The sequence below is a fragment of the Podarcis bocagei genome (genome assembly GCF_964188305.1).
Source record: "Podarcis bocagei genome assembly, chromosome: 6".
Classification (NCBI taxonomy): Eukaryota; Metazoa; Chordata; class Lepidosauria; order Squamata; family Lacertidae; genus Podarcis; species Podarcis bocagei.
Window position 1 is genome coordinate 60,704,079 of NC_138130.1, and position 25,644 is coordinate 60,729,722.

General features: G+C 41.8%; 1 protein-coding gene and 1 long non-coding RNA gene across 4 annotated transcripts in view; one reads left to right on the forward strand and one right to left on the reverse strand.

The window, feature by feature from the left end:
• SAMSN1 (SAM domain, SH3 domain and nuclear localization signals 1) overlaps window positions 1-5,105 on the forward strand; it is a 93,885-nt gene extending 88,780 nt beyond the window's left edge. For both annotated transcript variants that reach the window (XM_081199684.1, XM_081199683.1), the window contains one exon: window positions 3,973-5,105. In XM_081199684.1, coding sequence (XP_081055810.1) covers window positions 3,973-4,172 — 200 coding nt within the window. In that variant the 3' untranslated portion in view covers window positions 4,173-5,105. The remainder of the gene's footprint in view (window positions 1-3,972) is intronic.
• LOC308590065 lies at window positions 4,971-25,589 on the reverse strand. Of its 2 annotated transcripts, none has more exons than XR_014009668.1 (3): window positions 25,431-25,589; window positions 22,972-23,082; window positions 4,971-5,074 (listed from the first exon to the last, which is right to left on the reverse strand). It is a non-coding gene; the product is annotated as an uncharacterized lncRNA (long non-coding RNA). The 2 variants fall into 2 exon arrangements; XR_014009669.1 differs by lacking the exon at window positions 4,971-5,074 and adding an exon at window positions 12,738-13,228.
• Between the last annotated feature and the right edge of the window lie 55 nt (window positions 25,590-25,644).

Below are 25,644 nucleotides of genomic sequence, written 5' to 3' on the forward strand. Positions count from 1 at the left end.
TAAAGAAACTTGAAGCGGGTCTCAATGGCAAATTGATCTTTCCTATAGAACAGTAGCGTTTCCCCCCAGTGTAGATTGGTAATGCGGAAGATAAGAAAAACCTGCAAAAGTATGCAATGGGATATATTAGGTCATCCAGTCAAGTAATTATAATGAAAGAACGGCAGCCAACATGATCCTGGGGTTAACTCTTAGCAGAGTAACTAATTCTGCATGACCTTGGCAATACCATTGTGTTTAAGTCAACCCGAGTGGAAAATTGGGTTGAAAAAGCTGGACATCGTTGTTGTAACTAAATATTGCATCTGAAATCAACTTTCCAAGGTCAATATTTTTTTCTTAAATAGGCATGACTCTGTCTACTATAAATGATTTCCTAATTAAAATTGATTATCTGTACTGCTTAGAAGTAAGATGCATAATTACCCAATTGTACTAGAGAATCTAGATTCTGACCACAGAAATTACACTAAAGTGACAAAAATATAAGCATCACCTACAAATAGAAATGATCTTTTGTTGAGACTGTATGGGAAAATTCCACTTAAAATAAAAAGCTTGTCTTCCTTTAACAAAGATCCATAGCACTACGGATCCTCTTTTGAAGGTTTAGATGGCTGACTCACATATAGGCCAAATATGACGTGAGTTTTTTCAGTTTCCCAAAATTTAGACAATTGGCCTTCCATTAGTTTGACTCTACAGGAAATAAATTACATCAACAATAACTTTATTTTTCCTAAAATAAATTCCAAAGAAGACTGACCCTGATCATGTGAACAGGATTTGTACTGCTAAAAATCCATTGTGAATCCCTTCCATGTGAAGCCATGGCAAATTCAATTGAGCTCCCTGCCCACAACTAATGACTTCACACCACCTGAGCAACTCTGCAGCTGTTCTCATAGCTAAAAGATGTCTACTTTATTGTTAAGAGTTTTATTACCAATAAAGGGGATTGAATTGTATGATGAAATGAACTTCCAGCCCTCAGACCACTTTCTTGAGAACTGAACTGACCCCAAGAATACAGCAACTAGAACATCATCCAGTGTCTTTATAACAATTGTGTTTTGGGTAATAAGAGCCCTTTACATTTTAAACCCATCACCTGCACAGTTTTCACAGTGAGGAATCAAAATGATTGTTGTGACTCACCACTGAAATAATTGCAGGGCACAACTCTTGGAATTCTAAGAGCGCAGGTGGCCCATGGACTACATGCCTGGATTTTCTGCACATATCACTAGCATATCACTATGCTAGAATCCATCTTCCTTATGTGCTAGATTATGTGTCTAGGAGTCTTTATACTTGAGGAAAAAACTAAGCATGCAATCACTCATCTACAGAGTGTGGGTTGTATCCCAGCAGAACTAGCACATATCTCTATTTGGATCTGACGATCAGTTCTAAATGGACCTGCGGTTCAACTGAAGGACATATCTAGAGCTTCACCAGGAGATGTCAAACTCATGCATACAACAATTATTCTCCAAACAAAGATCCTTTCAACGGCAATTTTCTTTATGAAGCAAGCCATATTGTCACAACTTCCATTGCAGTGATCTAGACACCTGTACATTTGCAAAGGCAGGTTCCAAGGGCAAAACAAGGGCAAAAATGGAGATAATGAATATTTATAGCATAGCTCTTGTCAGTGTGTATGCATCAGCCTTATATTTCTTCAATATCCGTAGCCTAATCCTACAGACTAAAGTAGTATCAGACTATACATGTCAAAATGATGCATATCATAGACTGTGCTAACCCTATCTTAGACAACTCTGACTGAAAGCCATTTATCTTTTATGAAACTGCTATGCTTTAGGAAAATTACATGACTTCTAGTAGCTGATAAGATAGCATGTTCCGCTGATTCTGCAACATTTAATAGTAGCCCTTTAAAAAAAATTCTATCCTGGGCCTTTAACTAATATTTAACAGATTAAAACCAGCATCTGCTTTAAGTGGTACAATGCTTCAAATCAAAACTTGTGCATTGAGTCACGAAGCAAGCTTGCTACTTTTGAAATTAGAAGATTGAAGATTGGCATATGCTTCAATTTTCTGGTCTTTGGAGTTGTAGTCCTTTGGTATAGCAAGGTCTCAGCTTAGTTAGGGTCCCAGGAGTGGCCTGAAGGGACAGCTGATGCACTCCTGCTGGGACTGGGAGGAGTCTCCTCCACATTTGGTCAACAACCCCTTGATAGGACAGTTTGCATGGAGCAGAGGCAGCTCACTTACACCTCTTCCTAATGGGCTTTTCTGGCCCATAGGTGCTACAGTGCTGGCATTTCCTCCTTCCATATAGGGCAATGGATTAATTTAGCTGCTGCATAGGTTGATCCAAAGCTGATCTTTTGGAGTAAGGTGTTTGGGTTCTAGTGATTCTACCATTGGTAAACATAAGGACAGACTATTGCAATGCATTATCTGTTGAGCTACCCATGAGGCTCGTTCAGAAGCTGCAACCTGATTTCAATTCTGCAGCCCTGTTTTTCTCAGGCATAGGCTACGGACACCTACGGTATATAAACACCTGTGTTGAAGGAGTTGCACTGGCTGCCAGTATACTACTGAACTATCTTCAAGGTCTTACTATTAGTATTGTTGTTGTTTAGTCGTTAGTCATGTCCGACTCTTCATGACCCCATGGACCAGAGCACGCCAGGCACTCCTGTCTTCCACTGCCTCCCGCAGTTTGGTCAAACTCATGCTGGTAGCTTCAAGAACACTGTCCAACCATCTCGTCCTCTGTCGTCCCCTTCTTGTGCCCTCCATCTTTCCCAGCATCAGGGTCTTTTCCAGGGAGTCTTCTCATGAGGTGGCCAAAGTATTGGAGCCTCAGCTTCAGGATCTGTCCTTCCAGTGAGCACTCAGGGCTGATTTCCTTCAGAATGGAGAGGTTCTTGCAGTCCATGGGACTCTTAAGAGTCTCCTCCAGCACCATAATTCAAAAACATCAATTCTTCAGCAATTAGCCTTCTTTATGATCCAGCTCTCACTTCCATACATCACTACTGGGAAAACCATAGTTTTAACTATACAGACCTTTGTCGGCAAGGTGGTGCTTCTGCTTTTTAAGATGCTGTCTAGGTTAGTCATTGCTATTATACTATTAGTATATAAAGCCCCAAAAGAAATGTGGCCAGTGTTCTTAAAAGATCACCTTACTCCTTATACCTCTGCAGGTTCTTTGCATTCTGCCACTGAGGCACGTCTGACAGGGCTTGGCAGTGTTCAACTGCCCTCAACAAGGAATTGGGAATTTAGTGTAGTGGCACTGGTGTTGTAGAACTCTCTCCGTAATGAAATTTAAGTTTGAAATCAAACTGGTTGCCATCTGTAATGAGGTGTTTTTTTAGGCAACAACTTATAAATTGATTATTTATTGTGAAAACTATCTACTTTTTATAACTTCCTTGTAGGACGAGTCATTCTGCACTTCTGTTTCCTTCCATTTTGTATTTTGCTTTGATTCTATTTGTCATGTTGTTTTGGTTTTGAGATTCATACACTCCATTTTTGAATAGGTCTGTGACATAGAAATGAATAAATAAATTTGGTGGAAGAAATCAGCCCTCCGTTTCTCTTTCCCCAATAGTAGATTGTGCCCCCTGCTGTTCCTAGAGCAGTGATTTTTTTCATCTTTTGGGGAAGCACGTGCAACACTGGTTTTCACATACGATTCTTCCTATAGGATTAGGATTAGTTCAACTCATGTTGTCCTTGCAATATGCTGAAAGATAGTGACAGGAGCCAAGGTCACCCAGTGAACTCCATGGTTGAATTGGGATTTGCATCCAGGCCTCCCCAATTCTGCCACCCTACACTGGCTTTCTGTGATATGAATGGAAATTGGCTTGTAAGTTGTCTGGTGCCCTTCCTGCAGGTCGAACCAAAGCAGCCACATAACTATCAATCTTTTACTCAAAGGGATTTTTATAGCATATTGTTTCAATTTTACAGATGAGCAAGACCAAGAAGCAGAGCAAGTGCCACAGACCTTAAGCCCTGACCTCAGCTTTAACAAGTCACAGTTAAATGACTGTCCAAGAGACTCTGGTTGCTACATCTCACCAGAAAATTCAGATAACAGCAAAGAAGACCTGGATACAGAGAACCTGCCTGACATGGTGCGGGCAATCACCATCACTGAATCAAACTGAAAACGGCTCGCATTTCCAGCATAGTGACTCACAATGAATTTGCCACTTCAGCAAATGCATGGAACTGATCTGTTAGTCTGGGCATGCAATAATTGACAGTACCATGCATTATCAATGAACGTTAAGACTGGACAAGCCATTTGATTTCCATCTTTTAAAAAACTGCAAGAACAGATATGTCTGTTGAATCTTCTATATGTTTGAGCAATTGCATATGTTTGAACACTTGCATTTTTATACATTATTTGTACAGTAAACTGCTTTTCTATCATGTGAGAGTAACTAGATAATGGTTTATAGTTCCAAGATTGTTCATTTCCAAAAAAAATCTAAATATTGTAAATAGTGTATGTAATTGCTATTTTGCAAGTTATCTTATCCTTTGTATCTAATTATTGTTCCTCCACCACCACCACCAAAACGCCACTGTGATCAAAATGTAGCCAGGCAAATATTTAAATATGATTTTTTCTTGCCCTAATTTCAACAATGCAATGCAGAGTTAACTCTAATCATCACTTAAAACGATTTATATTGTCATAAAGTAAAGGAATGTTAATATATATAGAAATTAGACTATAATCACACTGGGTAGTGTCTTCCAAATACACTGTGCTCCTTTTTATAAAGGGTTTTCTTATTCCTTTTGTTGTTTTCTTTGTAAACAAGTGAAAGGAGAGTTATTAGAAGCAAGTGATTTTCTTTTTCTTAATTCTCTATTTCAAACCCTTCTTCAGTGTGCTTAATATAAACATAGACATTCAGAAATTTCTATTTATTAGTGAACAGTCAATTACAGGTTGAAAAATGAGTATATAACATTGTCCATCCCTCAGAGAACTATCATTTCTGCATGTATCTTGCAATGAAGTTTTTTCCATTCTCTTCTTAAAAGTACTCTCCTTGAAAAATAAACCAATATCACTGAGTCCATTTAATTGTTAACGTTTATATTTCTACCCCTATTATTTATACTAAATATTTTTCAGAACATTTTATTCTGTATTATAACAACATAGACAACATATAACAACATGTTCCATATTATAACAACATATCAACATAGAAGCTCACACTTCACAATATAATTCCTATTTTAAAAATATATACCGTATTTTGCGCCCCATAAGACGCTCCGGCCCATAGGACGCACCTAGTTTTTTGGGGGGGAAATAAAGGAAAAAAAATTATTTCCCCCCCCCAGGTGCGGGGCTGGAAGAACCAGGTCGGGGAACAGTGGAAGGCACGCTCTGCCTCCCCGCTGTCCCCCGAGCTTGTGGGGCTGGCGATGGGCAGAGCTGTGCTGATCCCGGGATGGCAGGCAGCTCTGCGCCGCCATCCGGAGCGGGGCGGGACTTAGCGCCCCGCTCCGGATGGCGGCGCAGAGCTGCGCTGGTCCCAGGACCGCAGGCAGCTCTGCGCGGCCACCGGGAGCGGGGCGGAGCTTAGCGCCCCACTCCGGATGGCAGCGCAGAGCTGCGCTGGTCCCAGGACCGCAGTCAGCTCTGCGCGGCCACCGGGAGCGGGGCGGAGCTTCGCCCCCGGCTCCCGGTGGCCGGGCAGAGCTGCGCTGGTCCCAGGACCGCAGTCAGCTCTGCGCGGCCACCGGGAGCGGGGCGGAGCTTCTCCCCCGGCTCCCGGTGGCCGCGCAGAGCTGTGCTGATCCCGGGACTGCAGGCAGCTCTGCGCAACCCTCGGAGCCGGTCTCCCGAGGGTTGCGCAGAGCTTCCTGAAACCTGGAGAGCGAGAGGGGTCGGTGCGCACCGACCCCCCTCACTCTCCAGGCTTCAGCGAAAGCCTGCATTCGCCCCATAAGACGCAGGCACATTTCCCCTTCATTTTGGGAGGGGAAAAAGTGCGTCTTATGGGGCAAAAAATACAGTAGTTTTAGTTACAAATTGGAATTTATTTAATTTGTAAGGTGGAAAGCAAAACCTACTAAAGATGGGTGAAAAATATGGTATTCTGATGTAAAAATGGTTCAGTGAACCTATATTGTTCATCAGTCTGTAGAAGATCAACTCCCCACTGCAACTTCTGGAATCCATTCTGGACTCCAGAGGCCCACTAGTGTTCTCTGCTAATGAACCTGCCAGAAGCTGGCAGGTTCAGACTTTATCAGGTGCTTCCATGTTGGCATGGAATATGTTCTTTTCTGTGGTTCTCTTATATTTGGAAGCCTGGAACCAATTTGTGGTAGAAGTATGCAGATGCCTTTCACACAACTGTTGTTTTTGCAACCAACTCCGTTTGGAAGAACTAGTGTGAATTGCCCAATGTACATGATTGCAAGTTTCCAAATATTAAAGCAATAACCAAGGGTGATATGCAACTAATTTTGTACTCGGAGTAGAACCACTGAATTTAATGAACATGTCCACATTAAGTCCATTGATCTCAATGGATCTAATTTGAGTAAAATGTAGTTGACTGCCACCCATAATAAAGAATTAATACCTGGTTAGTATTACCTGAAAGAAGTAGAACCTGGCTAACAAGGTGCTAACTTCCAAGCTAAGACCCCCCCAAAAGTGAATTCTGTATTAGAGCAGGATGTGAGATATGGGACTGCACAAGTTACTCACAATATTTTCAGGTGCACAGCAGGCAAGGAACAGAGGCTGTGATCCAGGCATAGGCAAACTCGACCCTCCAGGTGTTTTAGGACTACAACTCCTACCATCCTTGACCACTGGTCCTGTTAGCTAAGGGTGATGGAAGGTGTAGTCCCAAAACATCTGGAGGGCCGAATTTGCCTACGCCTGCTGTGATTGAAGGGTGCAGTTGTGGCATCCCTGCACAGCCCTCCCCAAGCAGCCTCGCAAGGCTTAGATCTGGGGAGGGTGGTGCGAGAAGGGTACAACTGCCATTCACCTTGGGGCTGGTGTCGCTCCAGTGGCAGCGAGGGCTGAGTATGAGCGATGGGCTCCGTTTGTTCTCCACCCTGCCCCTGGCATGCGTGCGCAAACGTGTGGGCACACACAGCTGCCCCAGGCAGCATGGAAACACACTCCACCACTGGAACTAGTGGTTAGCAAAATCCACTTTTCCCCAATACCCCAATGCCCTGGTCACTGACCATCCCCTGCTGTACACTGTCTAGTCCAGCCACTTGCAATATTTTGGTGGAGCCAGACAGGTATTGGAAAACAGACTTAAAGGATGTGGGTAGAAAGCCATTGTCAGACTAGGACCTGGGAGAACATGATTCAAATCCCTCCTTGGCCATGAAGGTCACTAACCTTCACAGGGTTGTGGTGGAGATTAAATAAGGAAGGAGAGAACCATGTTTGCCACCTTCAGCTCCTTAGAGAAAAAAAGGTGGGATATAAATGCAATATATAAAATAAATAAAAACCTTGAAATAATTATAGTCTAAACCAGGAGAACTTAGTTTGTGCAAATAGCACCAGTACCCAAAGCTTTAAAATGAACAGGGGAAGAAAAGTGCTTTATTGTTGTGGAAGTGACAAAGAGTTTTGATATTAAAAGCCAGCAGTTCTCAAAAGTTATGTTCAGCATTTAAAATTCTACATGAATTGATTAGCTCCACACTGTACAGTACCTTATAATTTCAAATAAAAGCCTAGGTACTACTCATCCAATTAAAACCTACTCAACTGAAAATCCTATTTATCAGAAACAAATGTTTGTCCTATCTATACCGTCAACAAACTATTCACATGAGCGGCTAGCAATAAACAACAGAAAGCTGCACAATGAATGTCAATTAATGCAATTTGCTTTTCAAATAAACTTGCTCTCTATGTGCACAGCGTAAGTACTGTCCTGTGTAACCATTATATAAAGGTCAATTAACTTCAATTCTAGTTAACGTGCTTATACTAAAATAAACCCAGCAGAGAACCTTTTTTTTCCCCCATTCTGTGCCGCTTGGTACACAAAGAAGTTGAAAACACTTTTCTCCCAGAATACCCCATGTTTCATGTTATAGATCATTCTGAAACACACAAAGTCTTTGGCATCTACTGGGTGCACTTTTCTGCAACTTTAACGTAAGATTTCATTATCTGGCACACCATATAACCATGTCAAGAAAGCAGAGGTCCGCAGTGTGTTGGCATACAAAGACTTTAAGACATGCACATTAATCCAAGACAATGCCAACACCTCTCTTGAAGTTGAAATCTTTCCTAAAGATAGCCCCAATGCTTTCAAGATTGTAAATGGGTTTTATCTTTGGCCTCAGAATGTCAGCATTTATAGCAAAAGTCAATCAAGTGCTTCCTTTGCTTAATCAGGAGGAATATTTGCCATGTAATGGGCAGCTTTGGAAGCCCTTGTGTGGAATTATGCAAGCAGCACTAATTGAAAGGCCCATCAGTGGTTTAGAAATAATTGAAGCAAAAGCAATTGGTTGAAGTCAGGAGTATTGGTCTGGGAAGGTACAGAACCCTATCCTCGCCAAAAAAGAAAAGGGGAAAGGGGGGAAAAAGGGAAACTGTAAAGGCAGGTAATTTGAAAGAGCATTTGGTCTGATTGCTGTGTCATCATTAGCTTTTCTGCTGAATCTTTTGTTTCTTTAGACCAGCAGTTTCGAAATGTTTTTTCCCCTACAGTGAACCACAGAATTTTATTTTATATTGTTCAAGAAACACATGACTTCTTTCAGCATCTGGTGTGCCCTTGCCACGGCCAAAGTAATGGTGACCTGGCAACCCACTTCCAATCTTCCTTTGGTGGGTACAAAATTTATTATCTGGGATAGTATTAGAGTCAGTTCATACAGTCATTTTTTAATTCAGTGAAGTCAACCCAAGTCATCTTTTCCAATACTTGGCACGCTAGCCTAGCCTTGAAAATGTTCTAACATAACTCAAGACCTCTTTGCTCATTTTCTGAATGAAGGGTCAATGTGGATACAAAGTGGGTCTGTGGGATGTACATTTACCTCCCCACCCCAGAAGTCACAAGGTTCCTCTGGCCCCTCCCAGGTGGAGGAAAAACTTCTGAAGTGAAGTGCCTTTTCTATCAATGTAGCCTCCCTGAACGGTTTGGTACAGTGCATATTTAAACTAAACTATGGAATTCACTGGATGCGGGTGGCGCTGTGGGTTAAACCACAGGGCCTAGGACTTGCTGATCAGAAGGTTGGCAGTTCGAATCCCCATGATGGGATGAGCTCCCGTTGTTTGGTCCCTGCTCCTGCCAACCTAGCAGTTCGAAAGCACGTCAAAGTGCAAGTAGATAAATAGGTACCGCTCTAGTGGGAAGGTAAACGGCGTTTCCGTGCGCTGCTCTGGTTCGCCAGAAGCGGCTTAGTCATGCTGGCCACATGACCTGGAAGCTGTACGCCGGCTCCCTCGGCCAGTAAAGCAAGATGAGCACCGCAACCCCAGAGTCGGCCATGACTGGATCTAATGGTCAGGGGTCCCTTTACCTTTATGGAATTCACTATGACAAGATGCAGCGGCAGCTACCAACTTGGATGGCTCTAAAGGGGGACAGACAACTTGATCAAGAATGGGTCTATTGGTGACTACTAGTCATGATGGATATGTTCTACTTCCACTGTTGGAGACAGTATTGCTGCAAATCACAAGTGAGAAGAGTGCTTCTGTGATCATGTCCCATTTACAGGTTTCTCATAGGCATCTGGTTGGCCCGTGTGAGAACAAGATGCTGGACTAAATGAGTCTTTGATCTTATCCTGCAGGGCTCTTTTTCTGTTATTAAAATGACTAGGGAGTTACATTTTTATATGCGTTAGAAGATCACCAAATGTTTATTATTAAGTTTTCGTATCTTAAACTTACATAACATGTCATGTACCCGAAAGAAGTCCCAAAGTGATTTACAAGACAATAAAATACAGAAATACAATTGAAAATCCATTAAAACAGTGCAATACAAAACTGGTTTACTACAGAGAAAGCCTCTGTAAAAGAATATCCAGATGGGTTGACTTAGCTATTTAAAAATAAGCAGGACAGCAAGACTTCAAAATCAGCATGTTTTTACAAATACCTGCAATGTCTTATATAAACCCTGACACAGAATCATTTTCAAAGAAATCAGTGAAACTAATTCAGGTCAGTGCTTGGTTTCTTTTGTTTGTTTTAAAAGTATTTTAGTTGCTGATCTGATATTTCTGAAAACAAATATAATTCAATGTGGCAGTTGGCATCTTTTTTTTAATAAATCACATATTCCAGATTACAAGGAGTTAGGAGTCCCAAAAGCCTCAATATAATTTTGAAGTACTTCCAAGTGGCCAGCAAAGGACAGATGAGGGCACAGACCTTAATGAATTCCTACAAATACGTAACCGGAGTTTTAAAAATATAAACTATTGGGGGTTATTCCAAGACAAATCACAAGCTCTGGAGAACTCTGGAGTTAAGGGAAAGTTCAGCTAAATCAATGCACTGCAAGACCCATTCAGACAAATTGGACCAATATAATTTCAGAGTTCAAACCTCGCAGCTTGACATTGCTCTCCATTCTTCTTGACAGGGCAAAGCACTATAGCCCTTCATTTTTATTAATCACTATGTATTTGTGTTTTACGGCCTAGGACCCTCGTACCTACGGGACCGCCTCTCCTGGTATGCCCCACAGAGAAACCTACGGTCTGCAAATAATAACATCCTCAAGGTCCCAGGCCTCAGAGAGGTTAGGCTGGCCTCAACTAGAGCCAGGGCCTTCTCGGCTGCAGCTCCAAACTGGTGGAATGCTCTGTCAAAAGAGACTAGGGCCCTGCGGGACCTGACATCTTTCCGCAGGGCCTGCAAGACAGAGTTGTTCCGCCAGGCCTTTGGTCAGGGCGCAGCCTGACTCCCTCCTCTGGCAACCTGCACATAATTCTGCTTAATTGGTTGCCATCAATTTGATTTAATTAATTTTTATAATGAAATATTTTTAGATTGTGTGATTATTTGACTGATTATTTGATTGTTGTTAGCCGCCCTGAGCCCGGCTGTGGCTGGGGAGGGCGGGATATAAATAAAATTTATTATTATATTATTATTATTTTAAATACTATTTGCTGTGCCTAACTATTTAAACCAAGGACTATCCCCCCAAAAGCAATGGCTGGGTTGACTGCATTCTTTTTAACAATGTGGTCCTTGTTTTATCAAACCACCAATATTCAGACTTTTGCCAGTTTACCTCTCAAGAAATTCAACAGAGGAATGTAATCATAAGTCAGCTGGTCATCTCATCTACTGAAACCTCAAGTGATTTTTCAAAGTCTGTGGGTTTTAAACAATATTGTATCATGGACATTTTGTTTATTTTCTGTAAACCCACACACAGCTTTGTTGCGGTCCACAGACCCATAATATACATACAACAATAATAAATATCAACAGTTATTAAGGTGTAAAATCAGCCATGCTAGCCAACAGAGGAGCTTTTGCCTGTACATACGAATTTCTGATTTTCACTGCCTCTGAGAGGAATTTTGCTACAGCCAGTGTAATAGTATCGAATTCTAGATTTATTTTTTGATTAAGTGATCTAAACAACTTGCTAAATAAATAAGCAAATAATATGGCTGAACAAGATAGGCAATTATTTTCTAAATTCATCTGTAGTAGAATCATAGAAGTGTAGAGTTGGCATGGAACATAAGGGTCATCTAGTCTACCTCTGGCAATCGGAGGTATCTTTTCCCCCCAGCATGAGGTATCAACCCATGACCCTGAGATGAAGAGCCTCATGTTCTACTGACTGTGTCTCTGTCAGTCTCCAAGTAAAACCACAATCCTCCAGCTAAATGCGTTTAAATCTAGTGATGTGTATGTGAAAAGAGCCATATCTATATTAAAACAACCTTGGCTAGGGGTGGGAGAAAGGTTGTTCTCTTCTCGGATCAGCTTTTTCTTATTCAGAACTTTCCAAGACCATCCATCCAAGATGGTCCTGTCTCAAACAGCAATTGTCTAACCTTAAGCTCTCAGAGCCTGGTCAGCAGGTTTGACAAAAACTTCAAATAGTCCTTTGGCTCCGTCAACCCTCTCCTGTCCCAACCTCATTAGTCTACAACAATATCAAATGTAGACCCAGATGTGTATTTGCATCAACTTCTGCGCACAGAGGTGGTCTGCATGCACTGGTAAGCCAAACCATGACTTCGTGCATATGGACAAGCATGGCAGATTCTGGAGAGAAGATTGTGGCTGCTGGTTTGGTTTCAGTCCTGCTGCTGTGAGCTAAGCTATGGTTCAGCTTAACATGTTGTCTGAACCCAAGCTCATGGTCTGTCTCCTCCCGATAAACCATGAGCTATAGAGCCAAGGATGAATCTTGGTTAAAGCTCATGTCGGCTTAAGGGTAACTTTTGCTGAATCAGGGCAACAACGTAAAATGGTTGCAATGGGATTTTCTCAGAACCTTTCCTTGATTTCACAAAGATTACTAGCACTGTATATTTGTATGTGTTAGAGATCCTTATGTGTTAGCTATCTTTTCCTACAAAAAGCATTAAATAAGTTATCTTATTAACTGGCAAAAACAGCAGTGAGACAGCTCAGTGGACCACCTGAGAGCCTTTTCAGAGAAGAAAGTATGATTAATAACTCATGTCTTATATTTTGATAAGGCTTCAAGAAATATGCCATCTGAGGCAGCCAGTTTGGATTCAGGCAATACCTCCTACAAAGCATCTTGAACATCATCAGGGTCTTGTGGAACAACATTTTGATTAGCTAAGTGAAAATGAATCACAAGTGTTGGCATACAGTAATGCTACAGTTTTTATTCAAGGAATGATCAATTGGTTACAGAGTTGATGAAACATTAAAGCAGGAAGATCAATGGAAGACATTATATCCTTATAAGACTCTGAGATCCTCTGCTCAAGGCCTTAAAGGTTCCACCATCCTCATCAGACACGGATCATAATTACAAAGATATGGTAATTGGGGACATTAAATCAAGCACACAAGCGAGATCTGCTGTCACAGCAGGAACTCCTTCACTGAGAGCTGGCAAATATTTTCTCTCTCTCCCACTATTGGCACAGCAGGATCATCAGCCAGCCACTGGCACAGTGGCTGGCCCCATTTTCAATCTGTTGTAGCTACACCCTGTTGAAGTAATTCAGTTAATTGCAGGCATCAATCTTCAGAGAAATCTTTTGCTCTGCTTGTTGTTAAGAGATATAGGGAAGACAATGAAACAATGTAGCAGCACACACAAGACTCTGGAAATTGAGCCAGAAGTCCGCACTGGGGAGGAAAAATCTTCCATAATAGTTTAGGCGTTTAGAGTTCAATCCTAGGCATGTTGATTGCTTACAAGGGCTTTACCACCAATGCAAGGTTTCTGTGCTGAGGATGAACCTACATAAGCAAGATATCAAATTATGAATATAACAAATGTTCTTTATTTCCAGTGCTTTTACACAACATGCAATTCAGTTCAACAAATTCTCTATTATTCTCCCTGTCCCGCAGATTCGTTTAACTTCCTTCCTCATTGCACTTAACAGCTGCAGCTCAGTGTGTGTCTTCCAAGCAGCATAGAAGCAAACAAACAGAAAGCAAGAGCCCTCTAGTTCCAAGCCCTCCTCCAGTTTAAGATTTAAACTCTTAGTGATTAGACAAAGTGATTAGACGTTCCCAAGTGATGAAAGCCAAGTCAGAGACTGGCTAACAGGAGATTGGCTCTGGGAATATCAATCTGGAACGAAGGTCTCAATTATGTATGCTAAATGAGATAGCAGTTGGGAGATGGTTAACATCTTGAACTGCTTTAGCATCTACATGGAACCACTAAGTGAGGTCAGCTAGAGGTTTGGACTGAGGTGTCACCAGTATGTGGATGACACACAACTCTATGTTCCATCTACTAATCTCAGGGAGGCAGCTGAAATCCTGAGCTAGTGTCTTGAGGCAGTTCTGGGATAAATGAGGGCAAATAGATTAGACTGGAAAAACCTGTTAATCTGGATTGGTTTCTTTCAAGTGGAATTTAAAGGCATTTAGGTATGTTTCTGGCCTGTCCTTCTGCTCTTCTTTTTAGTGAGGAGAGTTGAGTTGGGTCTGCCCTTTTATATACATTTTATGGATGAGGATTGGTGGTTCTTCTTTTATTCATGCTTTTATTTAGGATTTTAGTCTTTATTTTTGCATTGTGCATTGCTCTGAGCCACTTCTGTGAATAAAGCAAATGCTGTTGTTCTTTTCTTTTTTAAAGATAATACAGGTTTGATAGATTGTAGTTCCTGCTACTTGGTTTTTAAGAATTGTTTTCAACTTAATTGTTTTTAATTGGTGTTCTGTATTATTATTATTATTATTATTATTATTATTATTATTATTATTAATACCCCGTCCATCTGGTTGAGTTTCCCCAGCCACTCTGGGTGACTGTATGTGTTTTAAGCCACATTGTGAAGGTTCTGTCAAGGTGAACTATCAATATATAAAATAAAATCATCACCACACAATCAGCCTGGTGACTAATAACCTCATAGGCACAACTTCATACTACCTAGTAACCCACTGAACATTCCAAGAGCAGATAGAATCAATGGTTAGATGGTTGCTTTTTTCTTAAAGTAAGTTGGAATGATTATATCCACTGATGAAGAGAAAAAATAGATAAAATGAATAAGGGCCAACAGTACAATATGACGGTGGCTTGCCTTAATAGTAATATCACATGTTAAAAACAAACAAACAAGGGAGGTAATTATTCTGCTACATTTGGCACTGAGCCTGTACAGCTTGGAATGGACTTTGGCTTTTTGTATTTGACTTGGCACCAGCAGGCCTCATTTGGAGAGCTGCATGCCATGTGGGGCACCACATTTTAGAGGAGAGAGAGAAAAGCTGAAGCGAGTTCAGATGAGAGCAACAGAAATGATGATGGAGTCAGTAAATAACAGCTCTGAAGGAAGCTTAAGGGACTGGAGCCTCATCATTCGAAGGGGAAAGAAGACAGAAGGGAGGCATTATCGTCTTCAAATATGCAAAGTGCTGCTACACCAAAGACATGGGCCAATGATTCTCATTAGTGCACAAGCACTAAGCAAGTTGTACTGGCCTTAAGATTCAACAAGGAAAATGTTTAATTTTATTAGGAGAAAAATTTGAGAACTGTCAGAAACAGGAATTACTGAAGCCGTTCAGCACCCAACTCTCTTCTACTGGAGATACAGAATGAGAAGGCTGTACAGGTCACACCCAAATATGTAGCTTTAGAACAGAGGGTGACTGTTCAAGAAAAATGCTAGAAGTTTGATTTCAACTTCAATTTCCTTCCGTGCTGTGATGGGCTCATCTCAGTTTGGAACAGGGTAGTCTTTCCCACTCTTTTTGGCACAAATCTTCAAAGAGAACCCAGAACTCACAATATCTTATCTGTGAGGCTGGGCCAGCACAATTACGGACCCTCAAAGCATTATGCCTGACAGTTGCTTGACAGTCCTTTTGTTTCCCTCTTTCAAACCCAGGAAATTCATTGTGCCTCTGAGGTTGGCAGATGTAGATGAGGAGCTGTGCTTGATCTGGTAAGTCACAAGAAAGGTCTGCAAAGCTCAGAAAGATCAGTGGCTAAGTTTCAAGATGGGAAGGGGGTAAAATGGCACCCAAGGAGTTGTTTATATAGCTCAGTTGGTAGAACATGAGTCTCTTAATCTCAGGGTTGTGGGTTCGGGTCCCATATAGGACAAGATTCGTGCATTGCAGGAGGTTGAACTAGATAACCTTTGTGATCCTTCCAGCTCTACAATTCTGATTCTATAATAAGGGATGGGAAACCTCCACCCCACGGGTCTAATAAAGCCCTCCAGGCATCTCCATCCAACCCTCAGAATTTTCTCCAGGCCACACCCCTCACCAACCCTGCTCTGTTCTTTCCTCAAGCCCTTAGCTGGTAGGGTGAAGTTGCAGCAATAACCTTCTAGCAGTGACATCACTGTCACTTCCTGGAATGGGCAATGTAAGAGCTGTGCAGGCACACCAGTACAGCTAATACAGCACTCCCATTAGTGCACCCAGTATTCTTTGTGACCTTCCATGGAACCTGATTTACATGCAGCACTCATTTTGCAACCAACAGTTGCCTCAGGTGGTAAAATGTCTTCAGCCAGCCCTAAGCAGAGATGGGATACTTCCAGCATCTGTCACTGGGCCAACCCAACTTGGGACCTATTAAGTTGAAAACAGTCCCCCTATGCCTGACAATCCTTGGTTTTTGTTTCAGACTTTCAGTCAAATGCAGGATGTCAATCAAGCCCTTAGGACTGCTAGATTTATGTACTGTACTAGATTAGCACTGGAATTAATGTGATTTACTAGGTCTCAGCTTGTCTTCTGTATCAGGCCCAGCTGCCTGCTGATGGTGAGGAGTAAGCTGTGCACAGAGGTGGTCTAGGTTGCTAAAGACTGGGAAGGAGGGCTTGCCCTTGTCAAGCAGTGGCCTCCTAACATAGGGTGCTAAGCTTGCAAGGCAGGGGGAATGGCTCCATGTTGGGTATTGTTGCTGGCAGGATTATGTACCTGTCCCAGACTTTCTGCCTATAAGATATATTTTTTAATGGAGGTCTTGAGAATTTATTCACAGGTGGAAATGCATGCACACTGCATAGAGTAAGTGACTTGTCCACAAGGGCGCAAGCAACCTTTTACATATTGGAGTCAATGGTAAATATTCCTTGCTTTGCTGGAAGGTGATTACTCCAAAAAGATAACTGGCATTGACTCTTTCAAAGCACTTTTTACATGAGATGGTAGTAGTTCTAAGATCAATGCATGGGCTCACAAAAGAACCAAGATGCCAGAATTCCTATTTCTCTGAGGTGGGGAGTGTGGAGAGAGAGAGAGAGAGAGAGAGAGAGAGAGAGAGAGACCAGCTTCTCTTTGCAAGCACAAGATTATTAAAGCCAGCTTGGCAGAAAAAGCAAACCCCAAGGAAAGGTGCCAAAGTTGGAGAGAACTGTGACGTTCTTTCGTAGCTATAGCAATAATTTTGCAAACGACTAATAATATAGAGTCAATAATCAGAAAGATGTTCTCTGAAGTGAACACTACTAAATTACTTCAGGGAGGAAATCAATTATCTCCAAGGTAGCTGCAGCTCCCCAGCTCAATATCCAAATTTATGATAGCCACTGCAGCTACAGAATGCTGAAATTCAAAACCTTTCAGCAAGGAAGTCACCGCGGTTTCTCGGGAAAACTGACAACTCCCCTGCATTACAGAAATATTTTTGACAACACTCTTTACTATAATGTTTTGGGTTTTTTTGTAACCTGCAGCACTATCAACACAAAATTCACGTCCAATGGCTAAACCAGCCATTCTCAACCTTTAATCCAGCATAGCCAATGTGATTCCCCTCCAGCTGTGGTTGGACTGAAACTCCCATCAGCCCCAGCTAGCATACCTATTAGGTATGGATGATGGGAGCTGGTAGTCCCACAAATATCTGGATGGCACCATACTGGCTACCCCTGCAGCATATTCACTGAATGCTCCTTCCTTAAAACCATCAGTTAAAAAATTGAGAACAAAGAGCACTCTAGACAAAACAACTTATATATTTGCTATATATTTGACTATACAGTGTATGTAGCAGTGAGAATGGCTACACACACACACACACACACACACACACACACACACACACACACACATATATACCACCTTTCTTCCATTATGGAGCCCAAGGCAGTGTACATGTGGTAGCCAGGCAGTCATTAACCAACCTCAGACCTGCTTGGTAAGGTGGCAAGACAACAACCTGGGAGTCATCTACCATTTTTATAGAAATGATGCTTAAATAAGGTGACATATATTGGAGTTTATACTGGAAATGCATGTGCATATATATATATATATATATATATATGAGTTGCCCATCTCTACTATATTTTATAGACTCTTTCATGTACTAATCTGCTGGATATTGCCTCTTGCTTTCAGGATTACTAAACTATTATTCCAATGAACATTTCACTCCCTGGCTGTCCTCTTTCTTTATAATTGCAGTTAATGTGGAGCGCTTATGTACTATATCAATTTAATATCTGATATGGCCTCTGTCAAGGTATTACATCCTGCACTTACTGGGTGATGGACTCTAGCCTAATAGGGCTTTTCTGTCTCTAACTACCCTGATTCAGTGTCCATTTTGCTATTCAAATGGAACAGTGTCTGCTGAGATGGAAAACTAGAAAGCAATACTTAGATGGAATAATTTAAATTTAACAGCAGTTTAAAAGCATTTGTTTTAAATTGCAATAATAACATAGGAAAAACACATATGGAAAAGCTGATTCATTTGTGACGAATACATCATCCAGAAAGCCTAATCTTTTGCACAGACAGCATACAAATCAGTTGCAATATCTGTGACCATCTTTATGTTGTGGGTGTTTAGACTGGAATGAACCTGCTAGGTATAGCTGTACATGTCACACTGAAAGAGGACTCCATGGTGGTCAAAGAACAGGAAGAAACAGTGAGATCCAAAGTGGACTCATCTCAAAAAGAAATAGGGAAAGGAGTTAAGTACACACTGCATGCAAATACATGTGACTGAACCCCAACACCATTTTTAAGAATGAAAAGCCACTTCAGGAGAGTGGAGAAATGGAAGGGGGCAAAGGGGAAATCAACTTGTTCTCCATCTACAGATACTTTGTCCCAAACCACATCCTAAACCACAGCAGAGTGTGGACGGACAGACAGGTACCTGGGCTGTGTCAGCGTTTTCTCCTAACAGCACATGAGCTAGTAGCAGTGGAAGGAGAGGGATAATTTTGAACAGGAAAATGTGAGGACAGGAAAGATTTCCATTCATCTACCAGCTACATAGCTCATAGCTGATTTGGACTCACCACTTGGTGACTGCTTTTATCTTAAAGAAACAGTGTGTGCTAAATTTAAATGGTTTTTTTTAATTAAGTATTTTATTTAAAAAGATAAAAAAAATAATGATACAATGAAATCCATGGATTTATGTCAGCATCGCGACCAGTTCTAGTGCATACATTGACATAAAAAGCCCAGTCAGCTTGGGTCCCAAATATCTGAAGGAGCACCTCTTCCCATATAGAAATGCCCAACTGCTGACATCTGTATGGGACGTCCTGTTGACAGTTCTGTTGTCCTCTGTTCATGGGGCAGCAGTGCATGAGAGGGCCTTACCTGTGGTGGCTCCTAGGTTGTGAAATGCCCTCTCCTTTGAGGTGCACCTGGCCATATAATTTTATTTTATACATTTCATTGCCAGATCAAGCGCGGGTGGCACTGTGGGTTAAACCACTGAGCCTCTTGGGCTTGCCGGTCAGAAGGTCTGCGGTTTGAATCCCTGCGATGGGGGTGAGTGCCCGTTGTTCGCAACCGGAGGTACCACTGTATAGTAGAAATGACAGACTGGCCAAAAATTGGCCAATCACATGTTTGTCCTGGCATTTATTGGGAAGGCAGCTTGAAGAGTAAAAGTCCAGGTGTAAAAGAGCTTCAGAGACAGGAGGACTATAGGACAGGACAGTAAGGGAGCTTTACATTATAGAACTAGGTTTCCTATCCATGCCTATAGTTAAAGCTTTAGTGTTCCCAATAGTGATGTATGGAAGCGAGAGCTTTTGAATTATGCTTTTGATGATGCTTTTGAATTATGGTGCTGGAGGAGACTCTTGAGAGTCCCATGGACTGCAAGAAGATCAAACCTCTCCATTCTGAAGGAAATCAGCCCTGAGTGCTCACTGGAAGGACAGATCCTGAAGCTGAGGCTCTAGTACTTTGGCCACCTGGGAAAGACCCTTATGTTGGGAAAGATTGAGGGCACAAAGAGAAGGGGACGACAGAGGACGAGATGGTTGGACAGTGTTCTCGAAGCTACCAGCATGAGTTTGACCAAGCTGCTTGAGGCAGTGGAAGACAGGAGTGCCTGGCGTGCTCTGGTCCATGGGGTCATGAAGAGTCGGACACGACTAAATGACTAAACAACAAATTAGGGAATTGGAATCTGCAGCTGATAAACGCTGTAAAAATTTCAGTAAGTGTAAGTTCCCTTAATGCATAATTATTCAGAGGCATAGCGGAGGATCTCTCTAACACACACAGACATACACTAAATGGCATATACAATAAACCAAGAATTGGTACAGAGAACATAGTAATGGCAAGTTACATAAAGAGCTAAGATGCAACCCAATGGGCCTATAAACTCCAGCCAGGCAGAACAAAGGTAGAGAGCCTTGCTGGATATTTTTATTGTTCTGCGGTTTGTGCAGTAAAGAGTTGCTTCTATTTTTACAGCTAGATCATGTTCAAGAGAGGTGTACAGCCTCTCTGCAAGGAATGCAGGTTTACAGTATCTGCTTTCAACAAACTTTTTCTCCAGGCAAAACAGACACTTGCTACTCACATGACAGCATACAGGCGAGTGATGCTGAGAAAATGAGACAAGTTGTGGGTAACATTTTTGCTTTTCTTGTAAGAATAATCTGACTAATGTCGGAATGATTCCATCAGTATTGTCAGAAATAGCTCTAAGAACCCTCCAGGTATGTTGAAAGTCTTAGCAGAGGCTACAGCTAAAGCAAACTGGATGCCAAATGACTAGAGATTTCTGGAAAGATATAAAGCAATAGCACTAAGGACCTTGACTTATGCTGATGAGTTGGAAGTTTTCACTTTACTAATTACAATGAGGTCTACTGGAGCTGGACTTTCTGCACCTTCACAAATTGTCTTACACAGTGTCTAATAGTTTCTACGTGACCATACCTAGAGAATGATAAAAAATTGATTGGGTTTTTAACAATTCCAACGGGGCATTATCCCTTATTAATCATTATCTCACTATGCATTGATTAACTATATCCTACTGTAAAATAATGATGGATGTTCACATACTAATGACACCTCTCACCTCTGCCTGAAAGTCACAGAGGTTGTGATTGTGAGCCACAGGCAAAGAACTTTTTTGTTGCTTAAACTCTGTACAGCGCCTAGAATAAACATTAAGCAGCAAACAATAAATAAAATGAAGGCTGAACGTAATGAAACATGTTGTCTCTAAACTATGCCAAAGGCACAGCTATTCCTGTATATTATGATGTTTGTTAAGAGTAACTGCAACTTCTAATAGACAGGATAGTTTGCTGTTCAATGGTAGCTCTGTCCTAGCATTAAAAATAGCCGAATTCTATTTCCACCAACATTAGGCACAATATTAACCACCTGAAAGCTTACGAACGCAATCCAGAGATGGTTTCACATGCCTAACTTCTCCCCGCCACCCGGTGTGGTGCTAGTTGCCTACTTTAGAGAACAATGACAATCCCACCCCATTAATGCTCACAGGATTTGAACATAAATATGGCTATTTGTAAGTACCGGTAACCCACTACGTTTATGCCCATAGCCCTTCTGGCTTTGTACCTGTTTTTTCTTAAGTGGGAATACAGCTACAACAACTCTGGTTCCTTGCCTGGAACCTAGTACAATGGTACCTCGGGTTACATACGCTTCAGGTTACATACGCTTCAGGTTACAGACTCCGCTAACCCAGAAATAGTGCTTCAGGTTAAGAACTTTGCTTCAGGATGAGAACAGAAATCGTGCTCCGGCGGTGCAGCAGCAGCAGAAGGCCCCATTAGCTAAAGTGGTGCTTCAGGTTAAGAACAGTTTCAGGTTAAGTACAGACCTCCGGAACGAATTAAGTACTTAACCTGAGGTACCACTGTATCTGCCAAGAAGAAGATTCAGTATGAACCAACAAGGGAGGGACATTGACTTGTATAGTATATTATTATTATTATTATTATTATTATTATTATTATTATTATTATTATTATTATTATTATTATTATACCTCCCTTCATCCATAGATCTCAGGGCGATTCACAACCGGTTCACAGGGCAGTTATTTGGGAAATGAAGTGGTACGTAGTTGTCACATGTCAGTAGTGGGTTGGGCAAGAGGTAAAAGTGTATAGAACAATGAACACAACTCTTAACTTTGTATAGCAGTCAAAGTTCCAACCATGCAAAAAGAAGTTTCTACACATCACCATCCACCTCCATCCTCTCAACCAAAGATGCAGTAGCAGTTTTTAGGTAAAAGCAGCCAGGTAAAAGCAGTCACAGAGGGCATGGGCACATGGCCTGGGCAGAGTCCCAAGAGAGGGGCCTGGAGGACCATATTTAGTCCCTAGGCCTGAAGTTCCCCACTCAGTTTAAAGAGACATGTGTGCACATAGAGCTATTGCCATGACTGTCAAAAGACTTCTAAGTTGTTGTCTTTTAATGGTATCTTACGCTTATATGAGAGAGAGATGCAGGTGGTGCTGTGGGTTAAATCACAGAGCCTAGGGCTTGCCAATCAGAAGGTCGGCGGTTCGAATCCCCGCGACGGGGTGAGCTCCCGTTGTTGGGTCCCACCTCCTGCCCACCTAGCAGTTCGAAAGCACACCAGTGCAAGTAGATAAATAGGTACCACCCTGGCAGGAAGGTAAACGGCATTTCCGTGCGTTGCTCTGGTTCGCCAGAAGTGGCTTAGTCATGCTGGCCACATGACCTGGAAGCTGTACGCCGGCTCCCTCAGCCAATAAAGTGAGATGAGCGCCGTAACCCCAGAGTCGTCCGTGACTGGACCTAATGGTCAGGGGTCCCTTTATCTTTTACTCTTATATAAGCTGCCTTATACCAGTCGGGCCATTGGTCTACCTAGCACTGGCTCATATGATTTTGCTGTTAAACTGGTAATTCTGTGCTTAAGATCTCTATGAAATTCACAGATAACGAATTTCATCACTAATAAATAGTCCTGCTTCTTATTACAATGGAAACATAAAAAGATTTCTTACACAAAAATCTTCTGATGCAGTAGGCAGGCTGTGGCTATTGTCTGTGTATCTTCAGATGCTCAAGAAAGATTGCATTCCACTCTGCAGCTAGAAGCCATGTCTGGAAATATCCTAAAATATTCAGCATCTATTAAGTAGGTCAGAGCATCTATCATTTAGAGCTCATCATAAGACACCAATCAACTTCCCATCTCCTTGCTTTTAAGCTGTACATGCCAACACAACTCAAGGTTAATATTAATACACTATAGAGAGAGCAGGGAAACTGGTCGCTACATATGAGCCTTGAAGCTGCCCACTTTACTTTGGGGAGGGGGGGAGGTCGTTGATGATGGGGAGAGAAACTTAAAGGAAACTAGAGGTGAGCTCTGTAGCTGGTGCCTCTCTTCCTGGACATAAGAGAAATTCACACCCAGGCAAAAGCACATTGAGGATGGACATCTCTCTACATCCAAAGTACCTACTGTGGGGAAGAGCAGGGAAGGAGGAGGAAGAGAGCAACTGCTGGGTTGCTGGAGGAATAGCTGACCACCACCACCACTTGTCTCTCCCTTGAGCAGGTTTGGGGAACCTATGGACCTCCAAATTGTTGGACTACAATTCCCATCATTCCTGACAATGATCACACTGGCTAGGAATGATGGGATTTGGGAGTCCACCAACATTTGGAGTACCACAGGTTGCCCATAACTGTCCTTGAAGAACCAGTTGTCACAATGAAACAGTGCCTATTCCCTGCCTTTGTCTCTCTCATGAGATCTTGACTGCTCTCTGCTTGGGGCCTCTGGCATAACAAGCTGCTACAACCACATTTCAATTCAGCAATCTGAACCCTGAAGATGCAATTTAGCCTCACCCCAACTCTTTCCAAATAGTGGAGCAGGAAGAAAAATGAGTTTTGAAAGTGGGTAGGGGGGTCTTCCCTTTAAGTGAAAAGGAGAATATTTAACTCCGTCTCTTCCTTAAGAGCAACCCAACCCTCGCCATATGCATGCAACATTCCTGCCAACTTGAAATACTATTATAACAGTGGTTGCTGAATGCATCAGGATTGTTTAAAAAAAGAAACCTGAAAGCATCCACCATTGCATAAATTGAATTTAGACACAAGATTTGCAACATATGGTTTTGACTGCACTTGTGAAGGACCTACTGTCTTCATGGAATATTCACCCAGAAAATAACCACTGTGGCTAACATGACGTTAACGTCGTGACTGTAAATGTGAAAATGAAAGAATGGATTTCATTGTCAGCTTCCAGAATGATTTCATAGGAAGGTTCAGTGAATTTGTTAGACCTAGAGAATTAAATATAATAGGCAGAAAATGATGAGGCTTCTTTATGATTTATGCATCTGCAAAAATTTGGATAAAGATTACCAAAGGTTAATATGCTCTCTATGAATCTGAAACACTTCAAAACTGTCAAATCCGCATCTCCAGCAATATTCTGACACCTAGTGGGAAATGAGTATAACTGCTTATACAATACAGCTTTCCTGCCTTATATTTTTTTCTCTGTACTTAATGTATGCCCACCAATGTCACACATCCAAAGAAGTGAATTCTAGTCCACAAAAAATATGTGATACAATAAATATGTAAGTCTTTAAGGAGCCACAAAATTCTTTGTTGCTTCTGGTTCCTAAGACAGTCAGAATAGTATGCCTTTGTCCATTGTTTGACAGCTGATTTTTTGAGTTAAAAGGAAGAAAAAAATTAATTGGGCTGGGGTTACCCTCTCCAAAAAGGTGAGGAAAAAGTTGTGTGGCTGAAAATGCAAGATGGCTACTCCCAGAGAGTAATTTTCATCACAATTTCTCCTATGGAAAGTCCCGGAGGGTGGTTTTGTATCTAAAAAGATGTGCTTGTCAATATGTTTTTGTCAACATAAAGCATTTCATTGACATGTAAAGACTGCTGTGATGTAAAACTCAATTTAATACTTATATTAATGCTTATATTATATTAATACTTTAATATATTTCGTCTGGGCAGCCTTAAAACAGTGATTATTAGAACATCGGGCTAGAATTTGGGAGACCAGGATTTGAATCCCCACTCAGCCATGAAACTCATGGCTAAAGAGTGGCACCTTTAGCAGCTTGGATATAAAGGTGGTATATACATGCAATAAATAAACAAAAACACAGAGCTAGGCTTTTCAACGTGTCTGGGAATCCTGGGGCGACCAGGGCTCCAAATCACATGGAAGAAGCTACCTACTCACAGGAACAGGCTGTAGCATTGAGCTGCTTCCAAGCACTTCCAATCTCGCCCTCTACTGGCTCAGCCCACAGCTCTGAAAATGGCATTCCCTGTAAATGCTTCTAAGCATCCTCTGGAAAATCCAAAATGCCTTTAGGCGGGAAGGAAGGGGGACCCCGTGGCATATGGCGGGAGTCCTTAACTATTACAAAGGGGGACGGGGGAGTGGAGACTGGCTGATACAACTTACCAGAAGCAAACTAAACAAAAACTTTAACGATAAGCATCAGGAAAACTACGCAGCAGCTAAGACAACAAACTACCATTCCCGACAGGCAAAGCGCAGGAAGGGCTGTCATAACAGACCCTTCTTCCTTCTTCCTCTTCACGTCACCAGAAAGTTCCTCCCAGGTCCCATCAGCCCCTTCGCACGGATTGGGTGACGTGTATTGAGGGGAGGGATC